The sequence below is a fragment of the Globicephala melas genome, chromosome 2 (assembly GCF_963455315.2).
Source record: "Globicephala melas chromosome 2, mGloMel1.2, whole genome shotgun sequence".
Lineage (NCBI taxonomy): Eukaryota > Metazoa > Chordata > Mammalia > Artiodactyla > Delphinidae > Globicephala > Globicephala melas.
The window spans coordinates 62,595,025-62,614,383 of record NC_083315.2 but is presented as its reverse complement, the minus strand read 5'-3'; the positions used below and the strand labels follow the sequence as shown (position 1 = coordinate 62,614,383).

Below are 19,359 nucleotides of genomic sequence, written 5' to 3'. Positions count from 1 at the left end.
TGTTTAAAGAAGTAGGAAACCTTTAAAAGAAGTGTTTTAATAAGTTGTCGGTTGTGAAATCAGTTTAGTAGTTCCCATGTAGTAAAGGTAAATATAGTTCCAGGAAAATTGATTCAGTTATATATACACATCCCTCTATATGTGTATGCTGGATTATGATATAAAATGTATTTCTTACTGTGATTTGTGGCCAAAAAGTTTGAAAACTGCTACTCTATAAAATCATCAAAGAGGCCTTGATTTCTTTCTACAAGGCACGAAAAACCAACAGACCTGTTATTTATTACTCATAGATGATAACTTCTTACCTTTTTAGAGCACTTGGCTGTGGTTTTCAGACAGCACCTCTTATGACAAGCATACTTGCATACTGAAAAATAGGTTAAGAATGTAGCATTTTCAGAAGTCTGTACATCAGTGACAAGAATTTAGTAAGTTTACTGCTTTATTCTGAGCATAAATTTTTTCCTTTAAAGCTGAGACTGCTATAGTATCACATACATATACTTTGTATGGTATTAGAATGAAAAATTGTCTTAATTCATTCACTTCAGAAAAATGAAGTTGAAAAACATACCTAAAATTTCTAACCACTGTCTATGAGAAAGCTTTTTATTCTTTCAAGATTGCCCACCCCTCCTCCCATGTCCCCACCATATTCCAGCAGAATATGTATCTCTGTGGTCTGATTCACAAACTAGTGCTCATGTTCTCCTCTTAAATTTGTTCTACGATCTGCTAAAATGAAAGAAATACCTATTAAGAATCATTCCAATGGGTAAGAAAAGCATTACTGTCAAAGACCTTTACTGAAATAAAAACAAATTTGGTAGCATACTAAGATATAAGAAAGGCCTTATTTACTATCCTAGAAGGTCCAGAATAGAGCTCTGAGGAAACAGAACATAAAGAATATCAGTAGTGATTGGGAAGATGAGATAAGGAAGAAGTTAAGAGCAGAAATAATTTCTCGGAGCAGGAGATAACAGGGTGGCTAGGCAGCAGTAGGTGCGAAGGGCACGCTGAGAGGAGAATATGGAGAAACTACTTGGCCTACACCATTTTGGTACACCAGCTCTGGCTCCTGCACATCAACACCTGAATATCCTTCTTGAGCTTCTAAAGCATGACTTGAGGGGTTTTCAAAGCCAAGATCAAGGAGGGGAGACCATACCATTGTACTGGAGAAATCACCAGTATAAGCACAAAAAAAGTTAGTTAATGCTGTTAAGAAATCAAACCAAACCCACCCAAGTCATTAAAAAAAAAAAGCAGATTCTTTGTATTTTCAGTTTCAGATCACAGAGAAAATCACACCAAACCTACAGGAATCAGACTAACATTAAACAGTCAAGTACATGGCAAACTACTCCCAATTTCACTTTCACTGCAATTTTTTTAGACTACTGATAATAAAACAAAAAGAAAACCACTTTTGAACCATAGAACAAATGAACATATCCAGCAATATCCAAGTGCTGATTTCACTATGGTGAACATGATTTCCATCCTTGTTGTCATACTGGACACAACCCTTCCTAATATTTCTTTTATTCAGTTCTGGCCCACTAGTAAACAAAGACTCACAAAATTATTAAAAGCACCAGGATAGATGTATGGAATGACAGGAGTAGACGCTAAAGACCCTCTGTAAGCCAGAACCAAGCTGACCCACAAAAAATCTCCACTCACATTCTAGGATTTAAAGGTTTTGATAAAGAATTATAGTAGAAAAAAGTACCTTTCTGGTTATAATCTAAGAATTTGTTCATTAATTCATCCAACCATCTATAGGTCCATCTACCCGATAAATATTTACTAAAACTTATAATGTGCCAGAACTGTTCTGTATACTTCTAGGTATACAGAAGAGACAGATAAGTTTCCTGACCTTACAGAGAACACATTCTAGTGGGACAGACAAACAAGAAAACAAATGAATACTTAACATCATCTTGGGTGGTGATAACTACTATAAAGACTAGAAAAGCTGAGTAAAGGGACAGAGAATTGGGGGACAGGGTGGCATTTTAGAAAGGAGGGTGGAGACATGAATCAACTGAAGTAGTATGTCATACTAACATCTGAGAGAAGAGCATTTCAGATGGAGTGAGCTGCAAATACAGTAACCAAAGAACACCAAAATATCTTATTTGCCAACAAAGAGTAGGTAAAGGGAACTATAATGAGAGATGAAGTTAAAGAATTAGGGAGTGTGAATTATTCCTTAATGTTAAAGAAGATTTAAGAAAACTCATGGAAACAGAAATATCAAGTGGTTAAAAAATTCCTCAAAGAACTCTCATACTTACATTTGCAAACAGAGGCTCGGTCCATTATCCATATCAAAGAAGAACAGTACTCACAGTATGTAGGGATGCTATACTGGGTGGCTTTAAAGATGTGACCATTGTGCTCTTCTACCTGAAGGAAAAAATACAGCTATCTATGTTAAAGCCAACACAGTAAATGCTGCCCTAACATGTCGGGCAGTGGGAAATCCTTCAATTCCCTGTTGTCTTCATTGGGTACTTATTCCAGGAGGAGAATTATGATCTGAGAAATAAAATAAAGGTAAAATATATGATCCCTGCTTTCAAAAAGTGAACAATCTAGTACAGACAAAAACAACTTATGTGAAAATCAGAAAACAATGCTATAAACATTTAAGAGCTGTCTTACGCAACTCTGAATTGGCATGTTAAATTAAAAGCAGCGGTTCTCAAATTTTTATTTTTAATCTCAAGAATCTTTCACACTTCTGAAAATTACTGATGATCTCAAGATACTTCTATTTATATGAGTTAGAAATTAAAACTAAAAAAAATTTAACTATCCAATTCACTTAAAATTATCATTAAACATATTCCATCTTAACATAAGTAACATTTTAATGAAAAACAACTGTATCTTTAAAACACACAGGGCTTCCCTGGTGGCGCAGTGGTTGAGAGTCTGCCTGCCAATGCAGGGGATGCGGGGTCGTGCCCCCGTCCGGGAGGATCCCACGTGCCGCAGAGCGGCTGGGCCCGTGAGCCATGGCCGCTGAGCCTGCGCTCCACAATGGGAGAGGCCACAACAGTGAGAGGCCCACGTACCGCAAAAATAAATAAATAAATAAAACACACAAAAAAAGTAATGACAAGAGGGGTACTGTTTTACATTTTTGTAAACCTCTTTGATGTCTGGCTTAATAAAGGACAACTGGATTCTCATATCCACTTCTGTATGCAATCTGGTGGCAGTATGCAATTAAGTTTGAAAAATATGAAGAAAATTCAGCTTCATACAGATATGAAATTCGAAAATGGAAAAATGATTTAATTGTCCTTTCAGAAAATGACACAATATTAAAACTCTGCAAATGGTAACTTAAAGGTTAATTGAAATATGGAATCTAAAACCACACCAATCAACTCTTCATATTCTGTAACATTAAAATCCATTGTTCTGGACTTCACTAAAATTTACAACTTTTACTTCAAAGTACCGTTAAGAAAATAAAAAGATAAACCACAGACTCAGAGAAAATATTTGCAAATCGTATATCTGATAAAGGACTTCTACCTAGAATACAGGAAGAACTGTATTAATAAGAAGACAACTCAATTTTTTAAATGGGCAAAATATTGAATAGCCAGTTCATCAAAGAAGTATAAATGGCCAAGAGGCACATGAAAAGCTGCTCAAATCATTAGTTACCAGAGAAATGGAAATCCGAACCATGATGGGAAACCACTTCATACCCTCTAGAATAGCTATAACTATTAGACAAAACCAACTATTGGTGAGGATGTGGAGAGACTGGAACCCTCAGATATTTCAGGTGGGATTATAAAATGGTACTGTTACCATTTTGGTAACTATATGGTATAGTTCAAATACTGAATCATTATGTTGTACACCTGAAAGTAGTATAATGTTATATGTCAATTATATCTCAATTTTTTAAAATAAATAAATACATATATACACACATTTACACATACATACATATATTTAGGGGAGTATTAGTAGTCATTTTTGTCTTAATTAATCAAATAACCAACTAACTAAATGAAAAAGATCTAACTCACAGTTCATCCATCCCACAGCTTTATAATATGACCTTGGCTCTGTGATGTCTCAAATATTTCCAGATATTGACATTTTATCACACAGATATCCTTCTATTTAATGAAACTGTAAATCACACACATGCACATTATTTTCCTCTACTGGAACTCTTAATATTAAGTTAGTTTCATTAAAAAATGACTTTATTCTAAATGGATCAAAAGGTACAAAATAGAATACAATGAAAACCTTTCTTTCACCTCTGAATTCCAACTGTTTAGTTCCTCTTATAGAAATAATCACTGATACCAGTTTCCTGTGCATACTTTCAGATGTTGTGTGTATGTGCGTGTGCGTGTGCGTGTGTGTGTGTGTGTGTGTGTACAGTTATAAACGTATTTTGGTTTTTTAAAAATATACGAATAGTAGCTTTCTATATAGTGTTTGGCTCTTTGCTCTTTTTAATTAATAAAACATCTTAAAGAATGGTTTCTCTTACTTTAATGCCAATCAGTATTATATTATATAGATGTATCTAATTTATTTAACCATTTCCTTACTGATTTAGGTTGTTTTCAAAACGTTTATTTATTACAAATTCCTCTTCAATAAAGAGCCTGTACATGTCAGTGTGAACAAATTGATATATCCACTGGATAAATTCCTGTATGCGGAATTGCTGCGTCAAAGGTTTTTTGGTTTTGTTTTTAATATTTTTAAGGTTTTTAATACACCATTATTAAAGTACCTTCTCCAAGAAGGTTATGCAAATAACCCCATCTGCAGTATTGAAAAAAATCTATATATTCCTTTATCTTTCCAAACTAGGTAACTAATTTAACTTTGCTCATAGATGGACAAAGTAGAAAATCACTGTTGTTTCATTTTAATTTGAATACTATTAAGTATAAACATTTATTCATATATTTCTTAACATTTCTTTCTATGGCCTGCACTTATCACAGGCCCTGAAATATAATAGCAGTTGAATTAATGAATTTTCTTTTTTTTTAATGTCATATGCTTTACTCATTTTTATCTCAAGGTATTGTTCTTTTCCTCATTGATATGAAAAAGATTATTCTTATAAGGCTTAAAATGTATAGAAGGCCTAAACACTACCTGTTAAATAACAGGTGCCTTCCTGTTACTCCTCCACCTTCCCTACGCTTTACTTCATACACAATCTCAAAAATCCTCAGTGGTGGGTGACATTACACCTGTTTTATGTAATTCTATTTTACTCCTATTTTATATAATATATACTCCCATTATATATATGAGGACATTGAGACTCAAAGATTAAGTTGTCTAAAGTTTCTCCATTGGTGAACAAAAGTAAGCCAGGCTAAGGGCTTAAATATCCTACTTTCAGGATTCCTTTTCCTTCCATGTAAAGGAAGAAACTCTTTAACAGGTAAGATCATGCTAAAATAGAGTCAGATCATGCTTCTAACACACACAGTGGAAAAGTGACAAGCAATGATCTAAAAAACCTTAGAATTTGGTTTACAAGTGATAGGGGATGATTTATAATCCTGATTTATTAATAAGGTTAACAATAAATATTCTAGGATTAGAATTTACCATTGGCAGGGGTGAATCCAGGTTCTGTAGGCCCTAAAGCTTAACATTTTCAGGGGAAATGGAGGAAGACAGGACGAGCAGGGGAAACAACTTGGGAAGAAAGAGGAGAAGGTGGTGGAGGCAAATGCAACTGAAGCAGAGGGAACAGGGGGAGAGCGGGAAGAAATGAAGCTTAGAGAGGTCAAGGTCAAGATCATGTCGAGTCTTGTAGGCATGGTAAGAACTCTGAGTTTTATGTTGAGTAACACTGGAAGTCACTAGAGAGTTCTGAGTAGAGGAGGAACATGACCTGATTTTTGTTTTTAAATGTTCATTATGGCTATTATGTAGAAAACTGTAAGGGGAGAAGAATATAAGAAGGCAGATCAATTATGAGACAACACATAGTATTACTGGACTACTGTAATAGCAGTGGAGGTGGTGTGAAATGGTCAGATATTAGATGCATTTTGGAGGTAGAGTGCTGGCCAGAGTTCTACCTACATTTCCAGCCACCCCCACATAAACATGCAATACTTGAGCCTATTAAAGCTACTGGCTCAACATGCCAGGTTTTTCACTCATGTGTCTCTGGACATACTCTTTCCCTCTGGCTAGATACTGCCTGTCTAAACTACTACTCACTTGATAAGAACTAGCAAAAACATCTTCTCTTCTGTAAAGTATTGCTTCATTCTCTCTTTCTGTATTTCCACAGCACTTTGTACTATCTACTATAATACTTATCACATCTAAAAGTAGTAATTTTTTAAATGCCTGCCTTCACTAGCAGATTATGAGCTCCTCTAGGGCTTAACTCATCCTTGCAATTACAGAGATTATGGTAAAGTATGCAATAGAGACATATAATACAAAAGATAAAAACATGAACAATGGTAAAATACGCTCAAATGCCTTTGGGAATGTCTCTTGAATTAGGACTTAACATTTGTAAAATCCTAAGTAGTCCTCATATTCCTCAGAAGGGAGGGAGAGCTCCTTAAAAAACTCCCTCCCTACCTCTACTTCTGAAAAGGGTTCATATTTGTACTTTTCATGAGTAAACATTTCAGTTTTCTACCATTTTAGGAAGGCACCATTAATAACAAGTTGAGCCAAAGAATTCAAGACACATTTGTCTTTCTAAATTTTTGTAAAGACGTAAATGATTACCCCCTAGGCATCTGATAAACTTATTCTTTAAATACTTCCACAGAAATACTGTATGATACAGCTCAGACTAGTGGTCTAAAAATTACTTTTTAGTAACATAAAAAAAATAGATTACGACTTACTAAATCAGTTTCTTTTTTCCTTCTTTTCTTTCTCTCTGTTTTTGGCACCTGGTTGGAAAGAAATACAGAAAATATGAGATAACGAAGACTAACATAGTTTCTTACTTCTTTGCAAATGCTGAGATTTTTGCTCAACAGGTAATAAAATAAGCAGCTCTTTATTCATCAAGAGGAAACGCGCAGTGCTAGTAAGCATATGTGAGAAAAAAAATTTATGTTTAGTAAAACACAGTGCTCATAAAAGCAACAGAATGGAAGGATACTTTAGAAATTATCTTTTTAAACCTCAGTTCTGCCCAGAAGCCACACCATTATTAATTTAAATGATTATTTGACTTTAAACATTAATTACCTGATTATTAATTTCAATGATTGCACTTTGCATATTTTGGCTCTAGAAAACTCTCCATCCTAGGGCTAAATATAAAAAGGTATTGGAGATTGGTCCAACATGGCGGAGTACAAGGACGAGCACTCACTCCCTCTTGCGAGAACACCAGAACCACAACTACCTGCTGAACAATCGTCGACAGGAAGACACTGGAACTCACCAAAAAAGATACCCCACATCCAAAGACAAAGGAGAAGCCACAATGAGATGGTAGGAGGGGCACAATCACAATAAAATCAAATCCTATAACTGCTGGGTGGATGACTCACAAACTGGAGAACACCTATACCACAGAAGTCCACCCACTGTAGTGAAGGTTCTGAGCCCCATGTCAGGCTTCCCAACCTGGGGGTCTGGCAATGGGAGGAGGAACTCCTAGAGAATCAGACTTTGAAGGCTAGTGGGATTTGACTGCAGGATTTCGACAGGACTTGGGGAAACAGAGACTCCACTCTTGGAGGGCACATACAAAGTAGTGTATGCATCGGAACTCGGGAAGGAGCAGTGACCCCAGGGGAGACTGAACCAGACCTACCTGCTAGTGTTGGAGGGGCTTCTGCAGAGGCGGGGGTGGGGGCTGTGGCTCACCGTGGGGACAAGGACACTGGCAACAGAAGTTCTGGGAAGTACTCCTTGGTGTGAGCCCTCCCAGAGTCTGTCATTAGCCCCACCAAAGAGCCCAGGTAGGCTCCAGTGATGGGTTGCCTCAGGTCAAACAACCAACAGGGAGGGAACCCAGACCCACCCATCAACAGTCAAGCGGATTAAAGTTTTACTGAGCTCTGCCCAACAGAGCAACAGTCAGCTCTACCCACCACCAGTCCCTCCCATCAAGCCTCTTAGATAGCCTCATCCACCAGAGGGGAGACAGCAGAAGCAAGAAGAACTACAACCCTGCAGCCTGTGGGACAAAAACCACATTCACAGAAAGATAGACAAGATGAAAAGGCAGAGGGCTATGTACCAGAGGAAGGGACAAGATAACACCCCAGAAAAACAACTAAATGAAGTGGAGATGGGCAACCTTCCAGAAAAAGAATTCAGAATAATGATAGTGAAGATGATCCAGGACCTTGGAAAAATAATGGACGCAAAGATCGAGAAGATGCAAGAAATGTTTAACAAAGACCTAGAAGAAATAAAGAACAAACAAACAGAGATGAACAATACAATAACTGAAATGAAAACTACACTAGAAGGAATCAGTAGCAGAATAACTGAGGCAGAAGAACGGATAAGTGACCTGAAAGACAGAATGGTGGAATTCACTGCTGTGGAACAGAATAAAAAAAAAAAAGAATGAAAAGAAATGAAGACAGCCTAAGAGACCTCTGGGACAACATTAAACACAACAACATTCGCATTATAGGGGTCCCAGAAGAAGAGAGAGAGAAAGGACCAGAGAAGGTATTTGAAGAGATTATAGTGGAAAACTTCCCTAACATGGGAAAGGAAATAGCCATGCAAGTCTAGGAAGCGCAGAGAGTCCCATACCAGATAAACCCAAGGAGGAACACTCGGAGACACATAGCAATCAATTTGACAAAAATAAAGACAAAGAAAAATTACTGAAAGCAACAAGGGAAAAACAACAAATAATATACAAGGGATCTCCCATAAAGTTAACAGCTCATTTCTCAGCAGAAGCTCTACAAGCCAGAGGGAGTGGCATGATATATTTAAAGTGATGAAAGGGAAGAACCTACAACCAAGATTATTCTACCCAGCAAGGATCTCATTCAGATTCGATGGAGAAATCAAACGCTTTACAGACAAGCAAAAGCTAAGAGAATTCAGCACCACCAAACCAGCTCTACAGCAAGTGATAAAGAACTTCTCTAAGTGGAAAACACAAGAGAAGAAAAGGACCTACAAAAACAAACCCATAACAATTAAGAAAATGGTCATAGGAACATACATATCGATAATTACCTTAAACGTGAATGGATTAAATGCTCCAACCAAAAGACACAGGCTTGCTGAATGGATACAAAAACAAGACCCATGTATATGCTGTCTACAAGAGACCCACTTCAGACCTAGGGACACATACAGACTGAAAGTGAGGGGATGGAAAAGATATTCCATGCAAGTGGAACTCAAAAGAAAGCTGGAGTAGCAATACTCATATCAGATAAAATACACTTTAAAATAAAAAATGTTACAAGAAACAAGGAAGGACACTACACAATGATCAAAAGATCAATCCAAGAAGAAGATATAAAAATTATAAGCATATATGCACCCAACACAGGAGCATGTCAATACATAAGGCAAATGCTAACAGCTATAAAAGAGGAAATCGACAGTAACACAATAATAGTGGGGGACTTTTAACACCTCACTTACACCAATGGACACATCATCCAAACAGAAAATTAATAAGGAAACATAAGCTTTACATGACACAATAGACCAGATAGATTTAATTGGTATTTATAGGACATTTTATCCAAAAACAGCAGATTACATTTTCTTCTCAAGTGCACATGGAACATGCTCCAGGATACATCACATCTTGGGTCACAAATCAAGCCTCAGTAAACTTAAGAAGACTGAAATCATATCAAGTATCTTTTCTGACCACAACACTATGAGATTAGAAATCAATTACAGGGAAAAAAATGTAAAAAACACAAACACATGGAGGCTAAACAACACCTTACTAAATAACCAAGTGATCACTGAAGAAATCAAAAAATAACTAGAAACAAATTACAACGAAAACACGATGATTCAAAAGCTATGGGATGCAGCAAAAGCAGTTCTAAGAGGGAATTTTATAGCAATACAATCCTAGTTCAAGAAACAAGAAAAATCTCAAATAAACAATCTAACCCTACACCTAAAGGAACTGAGAAAGAAGAACAAACAAAACCCAAAGTTAGTAGAAGGAAAGAAATCATAAAGATCAGAGAAGAAATAAATGAAGTAGAAACAAAGAAAACAATGGCAAAGATCAATAAAACCAAAAGCTGGTTCTTTGAGAAGATAAACAAAATTGATAAACCATTAACCAGACTCATCAAGAAAAAGAGGGAGAGGACTCAAATCAATAAAACTAGAAATGAAAAAGGAGAAGTCACAACCGACACTGCAGAAATACAAATCATCCTAAGAGACTACTACAAGCAACTCTATGCCAATAAAATGGACAACCTGCAAGAAATGGACAAATTCTTAGAAAGGTATAACCTTCCAAGACTGAACCAGGAAGAAATAGAAAATATGAACAGACCAATCACAAGTAAGAAAATTGAAACTGTGAGTAAAAATCTTCCAACAAACAAAGTCCAGGACCAGATGGCTTCATAGATGAATTATATCAAACATTTAGGGAAGAGCTAACACCCACCCTTCTCAAACCCTTCCAAAAAACTGCAGAGGAAGGAACATTCCCAAACTCATTCTATGAGGTCACCATCACCCTGATACCAAAACCAGACAAAGATACTACAGAAAAAGAAAATTACACACCAATATCACTGATGATTATAGATGCAAAAATCCTCAACAAAATACTAGCAATCAGAATTCAACAACACATTAAAAGGATCATACACCATGATCAAGTGGGATTTATCCCAGGGATGCAAGGAATCTTCAATATATGCAATTCAACGTGATACTCCATATTAACAAATTGAAGCATAAAAACCATATGATCATCTCAATAGATGCAGAAAAAGCTTTCAACAAAATTCAACACCTGTTTATGATAAAAACTTTCCAGAAAGTGGGTATAGAGGGAACCTACCTCAACATAATAAAGGCCATATACGACAAACCCACAGCGAACATCATTCTCAATGGTGAAAAACTGAAAGCATTTCCTCTAAGATCAGGAACAAGACAAGGGTGTCCATTCTCACCACTATTATCCAACAGTTTTGGAAGTCTTAGCCATGGCAATCAGAGAAGAAAAAGAAATAAAAGGAATTCAAATTGGAAAAGCTTAAGTAAACCTGTCACTGTTTGCAGATGACATGATACTATACATAGAGAATCCTAAAGATGCCACAAGAAAACTAATACAGCTAATCAATGAATTTGGTAAAGTTGCAGGATACAAAATTAATGCACAGAAATCTCTTGCATTCCTATACACTAACAACAAAAGATCAGAAAGAGAAGTTAAGGAAACAATCCCATTCACCACTTCAACAATAACAACAATAAAAAATACCTAGGAATAAACCTACCTAAGGAGGTAAAACACCTGTATTCAGAAAACTGTAAGACACTGATATAAGTAATCAAAGATGACACAAACAGAATGAGAGATATACCATGATCGTGGATTGCAAGAATCAGTATTGTGAAAATGATTATGCGACCCAAAGCAATCTACAGACTCAATGCAATCCATTTCAAACTACCAATGGCATTTTTTTACAGAACTAGAATAAAAAAATCTTAAAATGTGTATGGAGACACAACAGACCCCAAATAGCCAAAGCAAACTTGAGGGAAAAAAACGGAGCTGGAGGAATCAGACTCCTTGACTTCAGACTATACTACAAAGCTATAGTAATCAAGACAATATGGCACTGGCACAAACACAGAAACATAGATCAATGGAACAAGATAGAAAGCCCAGAGATAAACCCACGCACCTATGGTCAACTAATCTATGACAAAGGAGGCAAGGATATATAATGGAGAAAAGACAGTCTCTTCAATAAGTGGTGCTGGGAAAACTGGACAGCTACATGTAAAAGAATGAAAGTAGAATACTCCCTAACACCATCCACAAAAATAAACCTAAAATGGATTAGAGACCTAAATGTAAGACAGGACACTATAAAACTCTTAGAGGAAAACATAGGAAAAACACTCTTTGACATAAATCACAGCAAGATCTTTTTTGATCCACCTCCTAGAGTAATGGAAATAAAAACAAAAATAAACAAATGGGACCTAATGAAACTTCAAAGCTTTTGCACAGCAAAGGAAACCATAAACAAGACGAAAAGAGAACCCTCCGAATGGGAGAAAATATTTGGAAATGAATCAACGGACAAAGGATTAATCTCTAAAATATATAAACAGCTCATGCAGCTCAATATTAAAGAAACAAACAACCCAATCCAAAAATGGGCAGAAGACCTAAATAGACATTTCTCCAAAGAAGACATACAGATAGCCACGAAGCACATGAAAAGCTGCTCAACATCACTAATTATTAGAGAAATGCAAATCAAAACTGTAATGAGGTATCACCTCACACCAGTTAGAATGGGCATCTTCAGAAAATCTACAAACAACAAATGCTGGAGAGGGTGTGAAGAAAAGAGAACCCTCTTACACTGTTAGTGGGAATGTAAATTGATGGAGAAAAGTATGGAGGTTCCTTAAAAAGCTAAAAATAGAATTACCATATGATCCAGCAATCCCACTACTGGGCATATACCCAGAGAAAACCATAATTCAAAAAGACACATGCACCCCAATGTTCATTGCAGCACTATTTACAATAGCCAGGTCATGGAAGCAACCTAAATGCCCATCGACAGATGAATGGATAAAGAAGATGTGGTACATATATACAATGGAATATTACTCAGCCATAAAAAGGAACGAAATTGTGTCATTTGTAGAGACGTGGATGGATCTAGAGACTGTCATACAGAGTGAAGTAAGTCAGAAAAACAAATATTGTATATTAATGCATATATGTGGAACCTAGAAAAATGGTACAGATGAGGCATTTGCAGGGCAGAAATTGAGACACAGATGTAGAGAACAAACGTATGGACACCAAGGGAGGAAAGTGGCGGCGGGGCTGGTGGTGGGATGAACTGGGAGATTGGGATTGACATATATACACTAATATGTATAAAATGGGTAACTAATAAGAACCTGCTGTATAAAAAAATAAATTAAATTAAAAAACAAAAGGTATCATCTGGAGGACTTTCTTGGTGGCGCCGTGGTTAAGAATCCGCCTGCCAACACAGGGGACATGGGTTTGAGCCCTGCTCTGGGAAGATCCACATATGCCGCAGAGCAACTAAGCCCGTGCGCCACAACTCCTGAGCCTGCGCTCTAGAGCCTGCAAGCCACAACTACTGAAGCCCGCGCGCCTAGGGCCCGTGCTCCGCAAGAAGAGAAGCCAGCGCAATGAGAAGCCCATGCACCACAACAAAGAGTAGCCCCGGCTCGCCGCAACTAGAGAAAAGCCCACGCGCAGCAACGAAGACCCAATGCAGCCAAAAATAAATAAAAAGAAATTTTTTTTTTTAAAAGGTATCATCTGGGACATGGAAAAGTTCTTTTACATATGACGTTTCTTGTTAGCCATAGTAGAGAACAATCTCAATCTAACCTTTTAAAATTACAAACAAAGGCAGAATAAGCCTAATAAGAATCTTCTTCTGCATAACATAAGACCCCAACTTAGACGTAGAACAGAAGAATTTTCAAAGATTTATGTATATCTGATTACTTCAAAATGATTTCAAATGTTTTATAAATCTAAATATACACAAATCAGAATAACTGAAAATAAAATGGGAGACAATAAAAAGGATTAACAGTATTCCTGCTACCCAATAATCAGATACCTAATTATTTCAGTTGGGGTACTGAAAGGAAACACACTGACAACCTTCTCTAAGCCTACTATCTCTTCTGTAATAAGAATTTCATAATAATTATTTAATAGGGCTGAAGCAAGAAGTAAATAAAATATCAAACACCTAGTATAATTCCTGGTACTCAATAAATAAAGTTTATTATTACTATTATATAGATATTCAGAAACATACATTTTCCTAAAACCTAATTCAAGGAGAAATATAATTCGTGGGTCCTTACATAAAGGCCACTAGATGATACAACTAATCACATCTTTAACCACTGTTTTTCGAAAGGAAATTTATGTACTGACCTCTATCAAAGCTGAGGGTATAATCTTAATGGCACAACATTACATTTTAACTCAGTGAAGAATATATTAATGGCAGAAGGCTTTGATAATACAGTCTGATGAACTTTTAGGACAGAATGGAGTTTGCTGGATCTAAAGTAGTGCTAAAGTAGTTGACATGTTCACTGTAATGTTTTTCTCAAATACCAGATGTCCCAGACTCTTAAGAAGAATTCATAACTGAATCCTTTTAGAAATCAAAATATATTTACCTTTGTGGGTATATATTCCAGAGTCTTGAATTCATTCATATATTCATCTAAAAACACTTTAAAAGTGTTGACCCAAACTCTGACTGGAGATTCACTCCAATCACGCTGCTCAAGCCTCATGGTCTTTTCCAAAATCTGTTCAAATAGTGCGTAGAGGTCTTTATACCGTATGCTTTTCCCATCATCTATCTAATAAGCAATAAGAGAAGAAATGTAAGGTTTTATGAAGAAATTCTTTATATATAGAAGACTGATTCAATTTTTATTGGGTAATTATTTTGAATAAAAATTAGGATCCTGATATACTTTCTAATGGGCATGTCCACGAGGTCATGTGGTATTTGTAAATTCCCACTCTACTATGGCATGTCTGCAGAATAAAACCTGCTAAATTTTAGTAAAATACCTAACAGTTTAAACAATGTAATAATTGGAGAAAGCCCTGGGAATTTTAAACTATATTTAGCTATAAAGATTATTTGCCTCCCTCTTAATTACCTATCCCCAGAAATGAACCTTGTTTAGATAGTTCCACTCTAAAACTGAAAAAGTGAATACTTGAATTCTTGCCTAGTGAAACATTAGGCAACCTTTACTTTGATTCATTTTTCCAAAGAAGAATGACATGCTTAGAATAACACCATATTTCTTGCAAAGGAATCTACATGGAATTCCTTTTAACTTATTTAAATGAGGTGTGGAGTCTTCATGAGAAAGAAAAAAACAGGATTTAAGTGACCCAAACGTATTATATACATTTAAAATGTATTTCTCTTTCACCTCCTCAGAATTATAAGTTGAACCTCTTTGATCCAGGGTTAGAAAACCACTATTAAGCTCTATTTCATAACGTTGGCTCTTCCTATGTGATACAAAGTATATTGGTCCCTAACCTAGAAAATAAAGGTATGAAGCATGACAAGCAGTTAGCAGGATTAGAAAAATATGGCCAACATTGTCTCTACCCAAACCTAGTCATTTGCCGTAGCCTGATTACTACTTTATTATGGTCTTGAAATTATTGCTGTCTAAGACTGCATGGTTCCTACTTTTAAAAGGCAAAAAAATCTTATACTGAGTAGAATATACATAGGAAAGTTCTCCTGATTTCTCTTTACACATTAAATTACAGGTTGAACAAAGAAAAACCAATTAAATACAAATTATTTTTTATAGAATAAATATGACAATTCAGAGATATTAATAAAGATTCTATAGATCAAAAGCATTAATTATTATATACTTTAGCACCAATAATAAATTTTCTAAACCATGACCAACATCATATGAAAGTATAGGTAAATCTGAAAGTGATACAAACTCATATATAGAAATTGGTGAACATAAACTGCTCTAATTCTACTGAATAAAAAAGTATAATTCCAACACAAATGAGAATTAGAAGCTGGAGCCAGAGCTAAAAGGATCATGAGAAGTCAAAATAGTAAAGAGCCACTGGGTGAAAAAGAATCATACCTAGAATATCTGAATTCAATACCTTAAGATGAAAATATACCTATAACAGGGGGGGAAAAAAAAAACAGCTCAAGGAAATTTGAGAATGCTATTAATCTGAGGTCAGTCAGTATGCTTTTCCCTATCTATCCCTAAAACAAAAAGAAGACACTGGAGAAATCTCTAGTTGAACATGGCCCCTGTATTATTTTTTATGGCATTGTCAAATTTTTCATATGTTGAACTTCTGAATATCTCCTGACACAGTTTAACTTACCGCCAATGCAGATGAATAAAAGCTGAAGATATTCTGCCGAAATTCTTTCAGAGCTTTTTTAAATACAACATCCACTAGTGTGTCTTTCTTGCTGTCTTCATTGTCTAGGTCATTCATCTGGGGACCACAGAAAGAGATTTTGCACACAATCAACTAAATTGAAAAGAAGTGAATGCCACTCTGGACACATACTGTTTCTTCAACAATGACCGTCCTGAAAGGGCAAACTATCATGGGACCCAGAAAAAAGCATGACCAGGTAGCCAAAGTTTTATTACTACTAGATGATTTCTAAAGTCCCTTCTAACATTGTATGATTCCACAGTTCTGCTACCAAAAAGACAACTCAAAGTGTGCAATGACAAGCCTCACCTTCCCATACAGAATGCAACATGACAGTTACGGTAAAACTGAAGTCAACAGTAAAGCCTAAAACTTTAAATCCTGTCTACGCAGTCTAACTCATATGAATCCTATTATTTGTACCTTTCTGGTAAAGAAACAGATGCTCTAACTTACTGAAGCATATATCCTTTAGGGGGCATATCCTGATATACAAGCATTCCACAGTCAAAGCTGCTCAGGGGCCTCACTGAGCAGGCACAGGGTACCTTTTTCAGAAGAAATTCATCCATGCTTTTTAAATCACTGGCACTTGCTATGATCTGGACAGAGTCATTTTGCCAATGCATAGACTCCAAAGCCACGCTGCTGATCTTCACATTTCTCTTGCGCCTTGCCTTTGGAGAAGGCTCTTTGTTCTCTTTGAACTCCTTCCGGCAACTCCCAGGCAATTCTGGACTCAGTGGAGGTGTTGGCTGATTCTGAGATAATTCTATAAATCAAGATAGAGTGTCCAAAAAAAATTTCTTTTAGTAAAAATACTGAAATCTCCACATCCTTCTTTTTAAGTTCCTTTAGTAAGTCACTGAAGGAAACATGTAAATATCCGAAAAGTAAAGTAACATTAATGTTTAAGTTCAGGCAGTTAGGCAGTAAATCCAGATTGTACATTTGTACAGAAAATGTATTTAAGAATTATCACTTTTCAATGGGAAATTCTATTGTGTCTCCCAAAGAGATGAGGTCTGATACTGAAAATCTGGATGGAAGTGTCTTGTAGAACTGAAGCCTGGATCCCAAAGACCTCAGTCCCAAAGAAAAGAAAGAAGAGTACACAATCACACTAGCGTGTTAAATGCTGACTATTAACCCAGTCATAGCTTTACTATATCTGTTTGAAAGAACATCCAGTTATATACAAATCCAATAAGCCAGTGAAGTTTGATAATTATTATTATTTGTTTACTAGGGTCTAAAGCCATAAATGCTCCAGTGACAATATCTGGTGTTAGGCTGGCAACCTCTATTTAGGGAACCAGGTAACTCAACTGGTTCACTTCTGCCTGTGTCTGCTTGCTATTTAGGATTTTCACATATATTTCCCAAATAACTGTATGAATTTCTCAGATAATTCCTGGAATTAACTAGCTCTGTATATAATATTGTAAAACACAACAAATCTTCTCTGCAATTGTTTACACCAGAGAAACTGGGTTCCATGTAGTCCATTATAATCTAGAACTACACTGGATTTGCCAACGCCTACCTGGGGCTTGATGAGAAAGTTGGCCCCATTTCACATGTTTTCCCCACATATATTTACCTTACCTTCTGTCCAATGGTATATCCTCATTCCATCTAAAAGCTAATTCTGACAATAAAGGAAAAAAAATAGCCTCCTACTTGCTAAATGCCACCTTAGGCAGGAAGTGAAACAAACTTGAGATATGGCACCAGAATAAAAATTATCAAGATATAGGATATAAGTATATTCAAATTGGTGTCAACTAATATTAATTCCATTATATAACCTAGATATACAAGTATCTAATTATTTCATTTAGCAAAGTCAATATCGTTCTTTATACTAAAAGAAATAATAGTTACTAAAGAAACTGTCTATAATCCAATTTCAGCATTAAAAACAAGGGCTACCTTAATAAATTTCTACCCAAAGATAAATAAAAAGGCTACAATCAATTTTTATACATGTATCCTTATTAAGCAAACACACAATGAAGTCTACTAATAACATATACTTCAACCAAAGAGCTTCCTAATTCCTTCTTGGAAATCAGCAGTGGAGAATATAACTGTGAAATATGAAAAATTTAGAATGACTACTGTAAACCAGATAAGATAAAATGAATTGATCCTCTTAGGAATTCCAAATTTTCCAAACTGAACCTGTAGTATTCACTTAATTTACTACTGGTTTTATCCATATCAGTTTGCAAAGTGATAGGAGCAAAGCCACAAGACAGAAAACAGGGTTCTAATTAAATTTCTACCAGTTTTTCCTTTGACACACAGATGCCTCTGCTCTGGCTGATCCATTCCCATGTGAAACTTGATCTTTCCTCCCTTTATCTTATCCTTTGTCCCTTTATTTTTATCTCATTCTAGATGTGACAAGTTTTGTTTACTTATTTTAACTGGGCCTGTTCTTTCTCTTCTTAGAGATAATAACTTTCTTCCTAGGGCCTCTCTATTTTATTCAATACTGATATTTCATCCACCCACCGGTATTTTACCCACTCATTACTACACATCCACCTCTGATGTATATCCCTGTTTAAGACAGCTGGCATCTTTACATGGTAATTAAAAACGTTCATACATACTTGAGCAAAGGGCTTGGGAAGAATGGGCTAATCTTCTAATACTGGGACTACTGGAATCCTTGGAGAGTTAATAATTCTAGCATTTAGAAAGGCCATATCTCAACAGATGAACTAACTGTTGGGTATTTTCTAATGTGCTATGATTGATGCCCCAAAAGTTAAAATAACAGCTACCACTATAAAGTCCCAGGAACATATAATAGGTACTTCAGCACAATGGTTATGAATACGGACTCTGGAGCTAGACTGCCTGAATTCAAATCTCAGCTCTGCCAATTGCTATATGTGTATAAGCAAATAACTCTCTGTGCCTCAGTTTTCTTATCTATAAACTGGGAATAATAATCATACCAACCTCAAAAAATTGTTGTGAGGATCAATCGAGTTAATACATACAATATGCTTAGTACAGTGCCTTGTATGTAGTAAGCACTCAAAAATTTGCTGCTGTCATTAATTTTTACTAGGAATATACATTTGTTAAGTGAA

General features: G+C 35.9%; 1 protein-coding gene across 8 annotated transcripts in view; it reads right to left on the bottom strand.

The window, feature by feature from the left end:
• MYO9A (myosin IXA) overlaps positions 1 to 19,359 on the bottom strand; it is a 269,375-nt gene that overhangs the window by 41,601 nt on the left and 208,415 nt on the right. For all 8 annotated transcript variants that reach the window (XM_030875073.2, XM_030875076.2, XM_030875075.2 and 5 more), the window contains 6 exons: positions 16,795 to 17,018; positions 16,184 to 16,300; positions 14,452 to 14,640; positions 6,918 to 6,965; positions 2,313 to 2,424; positions 309 to 370 (listed from right to left, as the gene is read on the bottom strand). In XM_030875073.2, the coding sequence (XP_030730933.1) occupies positions 309 to 370; positions 2,313 to 2,424; positions 6,918 to 6,965; positions 14,452 to 14,640; positions 16,184 to 16,300; positions 16,795 to 17,018 (752 nt within the window). The remainder of the gene's footprint in view (positions 1 to 308; positions 371 to 2,312; positions 2,425 to 6,917; positions 6,966 to 14,451; positions 14,641 to 16,183; positions 16,301 to 16,794; positions 17,019 to 19,359) is intronic.